This window comes from Mus caroli, chromosome 14 (genome assembly GCF_900094665.2).
Source record: "Mus caroli chromosome 14, CAROLI_EIJ_v1.1, whole genome shotgun sequence".
Lineage (NCBI taxonomy): Eukaryota > Metazoa > Chordata > Mammalia > Rodentia > Muridae > Mus > Mus caroli.
This window is the reverse complement of record NC_034583.1, coordinates 39,392,626-39,402,017: the sequence shown is the minus strand read 5'-3', so window position 1 is coordinate 39,402,017 and position 9,392 is coordinate 39,392,626. Positions and strand designations below refer to the sequence as shown.

Sequence of the window (9,392 nt, the reverse complement as noted above, 5' to 3'; positions counted from 1 at the left end):
AGCCCTGGCTGTCCTGGAACTCACTTTGTAGACCAGGCTGGCCTCGAACTCAGAAATCCGCCTGCCTCTGCCTCCCGAGTGCTGGGATTAAAGGCGCGCGCCACCACGCCCGGCTACCTGGTTTTTTTCTAACCTGCCCCTGGAAGCTGTGCCTTCTCTTGTACATTTTCTTTTGGGCTTGCATATACTGTGTCTTTGGGATTTCTTTTCCTCACCAGGTCAGTTTGGTCAGCACTTGTTAGAATTCATTTTTAGTATATGTGCTGCCGAAGCGAGCACTTGTTAGAATTCATACAGTGAGCTGGTCTGAAATTTATCAGCTTAAAGAGTAGAAGTCAGTAACATCAGATGTGCTCCGTGCTCTGTGGTCTGCTCTAGGTGACTTCTTAGTTGCTAAGCCCAAGGAGCACAAACGGGGATAGACACCTTTGGCACCTGCTCTAGGCCTTACCCATTGTCCTTGCTCTCATCAGCATGGGCACATTTGTGTAGAGACAGGACATACCTCATGTGTATATTCTTTGGAAAATGAGCTTTTACTCAAACTGTAAACTGAGATTTTGCTCAAACTGTAAGCTAATGTAAGCACTCTTATTGGTGTTTGTTACTATAGTATAGTAAATGAGGTGTGGAGCTGGCTGAGGTGGCAAACGCCTGTAATCTGGCCACTCAGGAAGCTGAGGCAAGAGGACTACAAATTAAGGCTAGCCTGAGCAACTTAGGATCTTTCCTTCAGAGGGGCAGGGGTGTGGCTGAGCCTAGCATGTGCAGAGCTTAAATTTGTTTGTTGATTTATTTGCATTTTTGGACTCATCATATTTTCAACTCCCAAGTTGGGGAGCAGCTGTAGCAAGAAACCTGTGAGGTGTTGCGGGGCGTGTAGTTCTAGAGTGGCCTCTTGGTGCGGATGAACAGTAGTTTGGGTGAAGTAGCTCTGAGGCCGGAAGCTGTCGTCGTTCTCTCAGCTAAGACAAGGCCAGCAAGAACTTCAGCAGATGGGCAGACAAACCGCTTCCAAGGGCAGAGGGAGAGTAAGAAGGGCCGGCCCCTTCCCAAACTGTGGATATGAAGTTAATTTTTAAAAAAGATATTTTGGGGGTGGGGTCACCAAGATGGTTTATTAGATAAAGGGACTTGCCACCAACCTTGATGACCTTAGTTCTCCCTGCCACACATGTAGAAGGAGAGAAATGACTCTCACAAATTGTTCTAGGACTTCCACATGCTTGCTATTTCGTTCCCACCCCAATAACACAGACAAACAAACAAGCACACCAGTGTTTGTTTAATCTCAGAATTTAAGAAACCCAGGCAAAAGGATTGTGACTAAGGCCAGCCTGGGGCCACTTAGTAAGCTCATCTCAGGACCACACCCTCTATATCTTTCTAGTTATAGACCCTCCATATTAGCATATAAACAGTATGCATACCATAGAAAAGAGAGCTGGGTCTTGAAGCAGATGATGTGCCCGCAGGACTGTGTTTCAGCTGAGTCAGATGATGATGCTCGACAGGGTTTCCCTAGTTGGCATTCAAGGGAGGGAAAAGTTGTCTTCATGCTATATCCTATATATAAAAACAAGTTCCACATATAAAACATCCTGTTTAAAGCACTACATAAAAACCTAATAGGAAAGACTATTTTATACTCATAGGGTAGGGAAAGAAATGTTAACCAAGCCCTAAACTCAAAACTAAGTAAAACAGAGGAGCCACACATTACTGTGCAGGGACTCACTCTCTTTAGTAAGAAAGGCCTCACACCTTAAAGAGACAATGATAAAGAGGTTTGCAACATCTACAGTAGAGAAAATAAAAATCTAGAGTCAGTCAGTCTTTCAATCAGTAATGGAAAAGAAACCTAGTAAAAAGATAGACAAAGGAGTCAGATTTCTCAATCATGAATAAAGACATGGGGCTAGGGGCACAGCTCAGTGGGCTAAGGGGTTCTTTGTGCAAGCACAGGGTCTCAAATTCAGTTTCCTGAACCCATGAAAAAAGCCAGGTGAATGAGGTGGCCACATCTGTAGTGAGATGGGAGGCCAGACAGGAGAATCACCCATCTTGCCTGGTATACACAAGTTCTAAAAAAAAAAGTAGGTGAGAATCATTCCCGAAAGCTGTCCTGCGGCCTCCACATGCATGCCTGCTCCCTTCTGCTCATTGACTGCTATTCACGCACGCACTCACATGCACACACTCGCACATTCGAGCACACATGCACGCAGAAGGAAATGCAGCAAGGTGAGTCTCTTTTCCTCTTCCATATCCAATAAATTTCAAACTCAAAGAACTGTGGGGTGGGAGAACAGTGGTGTCTTATGAAGCCCCTCTGTCTGCACACAGGTCAGGACCCTTTGAAGTACGAGCAGACCTCGAGGAGTCCATGGAATTTGTGGACCCTGGAGTTGCTGGAGAATCAGACGTGAGTGGAGATGAGCGTGTAAGCGATGAGGAGACTGACCTGGGCACAGACTGGGAGAACCTGCCAAGCCCCCGATTCTGTGACATCCCTTCCCAGCCGGTGGAAGTGTCCCAGAGCCAGAGCACCCAGGTGTCCCCACCCATTGCCAGCAGCAGCGCTGGTGGGATGATCTCCTCTGCTGCGGCCTCGGTGACCTCTTGGTTCAAAGCTTACACTGGACACCGCTAACGAGTTGGGACCAAAAATGCTGATTTTGTGTCTCAGAGTCTTTCCACTGCACTCTCATAACCTTGTCGGTGTAGTCGCGATAGAGCTTGGACGCTATCGCCAGGACAAGATTAGTGTCAGGGCCTGAGCTCGGGGCTCCTGGGCGTGTGCTGGTTCCTGGGTGCCAAGTCTTCCTGACACTAAGTCCTAGGCTTTGATCAGATCACAGAGAAGTGTTTCTTGGTGATGAGGAATGAAAAGCAGAGGCTGAGTTTGTTTTCTGTCATCCTCTTGGGAGGCCAGCCAGAAGGCCAGCAGCAGTTTGGCCTCATCAGGGAGAGGTGGCTGTCTGGGGAAGGAGGAGACGAAAGCTTATTGCAGTCAGTCATTGTGTGTCACATTCCTGATTTCCTACTACACACCAAAGAAACTGGATTCTTTATTTCTGTAGACCCATATCTGCGAATGGGGAGTCTGCTGGGATGGTTAGATGTCTAAACAGTTCTCTTGTATTCTGAAGGGAGATAAGTCATTGGAGTTGTCTGTGCTACACTCACTTCCTCCATCATTCCCTGGATGGGCTAAATGCTACCCGAGCGTTGGCTGAACACTTATGTGGTCACTCGCTTGCTGTCCGGTTTCTTCCTTGGTGGTGGTGGTGGGGTTAACTAGTAGCAGGTGTTTCCAGGGAACTCTTCCTTCTTGTTCCTGAGGTCTTCTTGTCCCTGGGGTCTCTGAGACTCTGAAGACAGCACCTTATGCAGAGTGTAGTACGGAGCAGCTGTCCCAGGAAATGCTCAGCTATCAAGGGACTTCCTCAGAGGCCATTCTAATGACAATCTTATAGAAAGCTATAAAAAGAGAGGCATTATGTTCAAGTCGTAAGTAGTTCTTTTTTTATTTTTAGTAACTTCAAAAAGGAAGTTCTGTGTAACAGACTCCTGCAGTCCTGTGAGAAACTACCCCCCTCCCCTGGCCTTGTCACCATATCCTCCTGTTGTGACTGGTGTGATGGTACTTCAGACAGGTCCTTCAGCAGTCTGCCACCCCCTGGCTTCTATTAACTCGCATTATGGTTGGTACTTTGCCTGCAGATTGAGGTGGTGTGGAGCTTTGGCAGTTTTTAGAAGTGTAGAAAAGACTTCATCCTGCCCAGGTTCCCCACGTTCCCAAGCTCTAGATACCCAGCTGTGGAGCAGATGGCTGGAGTCTGTTTTGTGCTCAGCTCTGCAACTGCTGGGCTCGTGTTTTACCACCTACTTCTAGAACTTACAGACTAAGTGCTCTGGGAGAAAGCTACAGAAAGTGCAGAGGCCACCAACTCCCGCCTACAGCAATTTAACCACAGTTGCAGGAAGCACAGGGCTGGGCGGCCTCATATCAACCAGAGGCACTTTTGTCATCGTCCCTCACAGTAAGTGACCAGCACGGACTGCCTAGGCTGCTCAAGTCCTTGGGGTTTTGTTATTTTGCACTGGATCCACCTGTTGTAAATAGTCTTAAATACACATTTCAACCACTGTTTGGTCCTTACACTCTTTGCTGCTCATTAAAACCTTTTGTGTAGGTGTCAGAACCGTACACAAACAGCTTTCTAGAAAAAAAAAAACGAAGCTGGTGTTTTTTTTTTTTTTAAAACCGAAAGCCATAGAAGTTGATCATGTTTTCCATTTAAAAATGATTTCTTGGAACAAGGTAATACTAATAGACACTCAGAGGCACCACACGGGCTGCTTTACATGGTCTTACATAGAACCAAGAAATGTAACTTACCATGGTATGGCGGTCGGCATTGGGTGGGGTTCAGGTGTGCATTGGGAAAGCTGCAACGTCAGAACCCTCTTGCTGCAACTGAAACTTCCAGGTCAGGTTGATCACACAGATCTTTTCTAAACTTTTGTTGTATTACTGCAATAAATCCTTTAACAGTACTTGGCTGTGTGTGCCTGTCCCCCAGTTCCTATTTAGTTCTGCTGCTACATTGATGGTAGCAGCAAAAGTGCAAGCTAACCTGGAGTACTTCATAGAAATTAAAGGCTACATTTTAAAGAAATTTTTGCTAGGTAAGAAAATTGGTTTTAGCTGGGAGGTGGTGGCTCACGCCTTTAATCCCAGCACTCGGGAGGCAGAGGCAGGCGCATTTCTTAGTTCAAGGCCAGCCTGGTCTACAGAGTGAGTTCCAGGACAGCCAGGGCTATACAGAGAAACCCTGTCTCAAAAAAACCAAAAAGAAGAAGAAGAAAGTTGTTTTTAAAATGACTGGTTATTTGCTTTAATGGTGATGGCTCAACTTTGGCAAACAATGGCTGCTTATGACTTGTGGGTTTCATTCTCTGTTCTTGATCTGGAAAGGAATGAGCCTCTGAGACCGAGCCTGCTCTCTCTTTTGCAGTGCAAGAGGAAATGTTAGAGGCATTTCCCAGGCCTCGAGGAGTCGGCAAGCTCTCAGGACTCCTTTTTGTAATTAATCTCTCCGACAGGCAGCAGTAGCTTCCAGGTGATGTGGAGGAGCTAGCTAGCGGTGGAGAGGGAGGGACCGGTGAGTGAGGTAGAACCCTGGGGCCTGTGGGAAGGGCACTGAAGGCCACTCACGTCCATCCATCGCTTTACCTGGGATCGAAAGCTCTTCAGAGAGAATGTCAGCTTCATCTTCCTACACAGCAACCAGAAGCAGGTTACCACGCAGGGTACAAATGGAAGGGGAGACTTCTCTTTTTTTGGTTTTTCGAGACAGGGTTTCTCTGTGTAGCCCTGGCTGTCCTAGAACTCACTTTGTAGACCAGGCTAGCCTCGAACTCAGAAATCCGCCTGCCTCTGCCTCCCGAGTGCTGGGATTAAAGGCGTGCGCCACCACGCCCACCAAGGGGAGACTTGTCATCCAGTTACATTCGTCTGGGGCAGGGAGTGAACCGTGGGAAGAAAAGGACCATTTCCCAGTGGGTGGGGGTGCTTCCTTCCGAACAGGAAGTCAGAACCTAGGCATGATCTATGAGCACTCACGCATCTGGGGAGAAAATAGCCTGGAAAATATTAAGTGAATTTTTTTATAAACACAAAACCTATCAGGGTAACAGTTTTAAAAATTATTTTCTGTGCATGTGTGTGTGTGGGGCAGGCACACATGTATGGAGGTCAAATGGCAACTTAGGTGACTCTTTCCTTTTACTATGGCCCAGGCATTGAACTCAGGTCTGCAGACTTGTTGGCAAGTGCTTTCACCCACTGGGTTACCCTGGCAACAACGGTAAATTGGCAAGAGCCACATTGATTTGGTTGTTGTTGTCTAGTGTTTGTAGGAAGGAATACAGGGTACTTGGGTGTGAGAGAGGGTCTGGTAGAAACTTAAAAGGCTGAAGCGATGGCTTAGAGGTCTAGAGAGATTGCTGCTCTCGCAGAAGGACCTTAATTCAGTTCCCAGCACCCACATGGTCGCTCACGACCATCCAAACTCTAGTTGCAGAGAATCTGCCACTTCCTGGCTTCTGTGGCATCAAGGATGCATGTGGGGCAAATACACATACACAGTCAGGCCCACACATGCCTTATAAAGTCTTCTATGGAGCTTTGGCTGGCCTCAGACATTCTGTATAGACCAGGCTAACTTCAAACTCAATCGATCTGCCTGCTCCTGCCTCCTGAGTGCTGGGAGTACAGGTATGTGCCACCATGCCCAAGTTGCCTTTTTTTCAAGAGCCATGAAATTGACCGTAGGTTCAAGGTAAGTGATGAGAATGGGCTGGAACCAATTGACTTCATTGATGCTCCCAGCACCTACATGGTCTTCCATGCCTCCCTCACCTCTGAACGTGGTGGTGGTCTAGCAGTTACTGTGACTTCCAGGACACCCAGGTATTGAGGAAAGTTCTTTCCGAAATGTGTTTAGTAGTACATTTCTTCTAAATCTTAGATTCTGGGGCATAAACAAGTCCATGGTCTTGGGTTGGGTACTTGCTAATTGGTTTGGCAGCAGTGGCTGGAAGGCATCTTCAGTGTATGGTCAATAGTGCTGGGGAGTGGGGCAGGACATCTGGACAGCAGTTGAGTAAGGAGGCCTCCTAGTGTTGACATTGAACTACCCATGCTTTCTGGTGGGTGCTGCTGGTGATGGCTTCAGGGAATTCTGTCCTCTTGATGGCCTCAGAGAAAGACCCTAAGAGCTGAGCGTTTCTGCTGCACTCAGCTTGCCCGACATGCTTGCTCATTCCCCGCTTTGTACTGGGTAAGCCTTACATGCAAAGTGGGCATCACCTGGGAGCTTAGTAGAAAATGTGTCCCCTGCCCCCAATGCTGAATCCCCCTCAGGCCCATGAATCAGCCTGCCTTCTGCAGCTCTTTGTACTGTTGATCCTGAGGCAGAGCTGCACTGTCAGGGGAAATGATAGAACTTACACATGTCATTAACAGTAACTGCCTAAGGCCTCTGAAGAGCCTCAAGATTTAGGCATTAGGTTCCTTCTTCCAGGCACAGAGGAGGAAGCTCTGTGTCCTTTAAGTTGGGGGAAATATCTGGTACAATGACTGCCTCCCTGGTTTGTATATTCTATTTCTTGGGTTGCCTCCTCCCATTTGCGTCCCCCACCCCCACCTCCAGGGCATTCCTTCCTGCTCTGTGGCCAGGAGCCTGAGTGAGCGGTGGCAACTGGTAATGCCCCTGCCGCATCCCATCTACTTCTTCCATTCCCTCTCAGGCCTCTGAACCCTCAGTCCCATCACCATACTCAGCCTTGGTTCTGTCACGCAGACCTTGTGACCTTGGACTCACCTGGGAACTCCCACTTCCAGGGTAAGCTTTGTGCTTTGTCCTCCACAGAGGAGAGTCCTTAGAGTTAGAGGCTAGCCTGGTCTACAGAGTGAGTTCCAGGACAGCCAGGGATACTAGTGAGGCCTTGTCTCAACAAAACAACAACCCCCACCCCCCAGGTGTTTGAAGGTGTGGCTCGGCAGGGGCTGGAAAAGGGGCACAGGTGATGGATGGGCTGAAGGTGGGTATTCTGTTCTTTCCCTGGACTTGGCAAATAGTGGGGATGGTATATCCCACGTCCACATCTTACATTGAACACATGCATTTGCTCATTTTCATAGTATGGCCAATTGTTCTTCAGAGTCTGCTTAGCAGATTCAAGGCCGCCAGAGCCAAGACTGTGGGCCATGGAAATGGTCATGCCACGGCTCCCAGTTTGGACAGTGGACAGCCAGCCTCTCATCTCTGCTTGGGATGGTAAATAAGGCCAAAGTGGAGCCAAGGGCAACACTCCCTGCGGCACTCATGCTTCTGTGGATGGGCAGAGTATAGGCCAGCAGCTTGGTACCAGAATAAGGAAGACTGGGTGGGCTAGGCTCCCACCAAACTAGACACAGCTGTGCAGACAGGTCATGTGTGCCACAATAGAAGTCGCCCCTCCCTTTTTTTAAAGATTTATTTATTTATTATATGTAAGTATACTGTAGCTGTCTTCAGACACTTCAGAAGAGGGCGTCAGACCTTGTTACAGATGGTTGTGAGCCACCATGTGGTTGCTGGGATTTGAAGTCAGGACCTTGGGAAGAGCAATCAGTGCTCTTACCCACTGAGCCATCTCTACAGCCCCCCCCCCCCCCCCATTTAATATTATATCTGGCCACTCTTTTTTAAATAAAAAAAGAACACCAACTTTTCATACTCCATAATGGAGACCAGTATCAGATCATAAGATTCAATGCTTGCGGTTCAGTGTGGGCAGAAGGGAAAGGAGGAAGGTCATTTAAAGAGCATAACAGATTATATACCTCTGCGCTAGAGAGATGGACTCTGCTCTTCCTAGTGTCTACATACTGCTCACCACCCCACCTCAGCAGCTAGCCTTCCCTGGCCAGCATGCAGCATGCTGTGCACTCATAGCTGTGCACTATTGGGAACCACTGGCTTGAGAAGGTGGAAAAGGTTTCATGGCTTTTTGCTTTTGCTTTTTTTTTTTTTTTTTAAGTAGTTACAGAAATTGTTCTTATTAAAGGGAGCATGTATGCTATAACCAACATGTAGAGATCAGAAGACAACTTTGTGGAATTTATTTTCTGTTGGTCTTTCTGTGGATTCCAAGGATCAAACTTTGGTTGCTTGATTTGCAAGGCAAGCACCTTTACCAGATAGCAGGTTGTCGGCCTCACTGGCTTTTAGTGGGCTTCCTCTATCCTACGAGGGATGCCGTCTTTGCTCCATTCCACTTCTCTTCCCAGCTGATAACTAGTGGCTCTGTTCCCCACTCCTAACGAGGCCAGCCACCTAGAGTGGGAGACTGCTCCACTAAGGCTCTGCTTCAACAGCTAGGCACAGATGAACTTGAGGCACCCAAAGGTGCCTAACCACAATGTTTGTTCTTCCCACGAGGCTTTGCAAATCAGCGGTGGCCATGAACTTGCATAAAGTTAGGAGTGATGTGCATGTTGGAAGGGATGGTGCGCTTCACTAGTTCTGAGATTCTAACACTAGCCTATATGAACCCAGAGGAGAGAGACTTGAAGGAGAGCGTCCGTCCCACTGTGTGTTCAACATATGGTTACAGGACCTGATAGCATTGATTCATTATTGGCACTGTTCGGTGTGAAGAAGGGTCTAGTGTCAAATGACTTTCTGGCACCTATGAAGCAGTCTGTGGATGAAGAAAGACAAATAACCAGTCTGCCAAAGAAATAGCAGCAGTTGAAGGTGTGGCACAGGGTTGGGAGTATTTCTGTACAAACTGTCCAGATGGCCTCAAAAGGCTAACAGGCGTTCGAAGTCCAC

The 9,392-nt window shown here is 47.8% G+C and overlaps 1 protein-coding gene across 1 annotated transcript in view; it reads left to right on the top strand.

The window, feature by feature from the left end:
* Atg14 (autophagy related 14) overlaps positions 1–4,563 on the top strand; it is a 32,654-nt gene extending 28,091 nt beyond the window's left edge. The window contains exon 10 of the mRNA XM_021181632.1: positions 2,347–4,563. Coding sequence (XP_021037291.1) covers positions 2,347–2,653 — 307 coding nt within the window. The 3' untranslated portion in view covers positions 2,654–4,563. The remainder of the gene's footprint in view (positions 1–2,346) is intronic.
* The last annotated feature ends 4,829 nt before the right edge of the window (positions 4,564–9,392 follow it).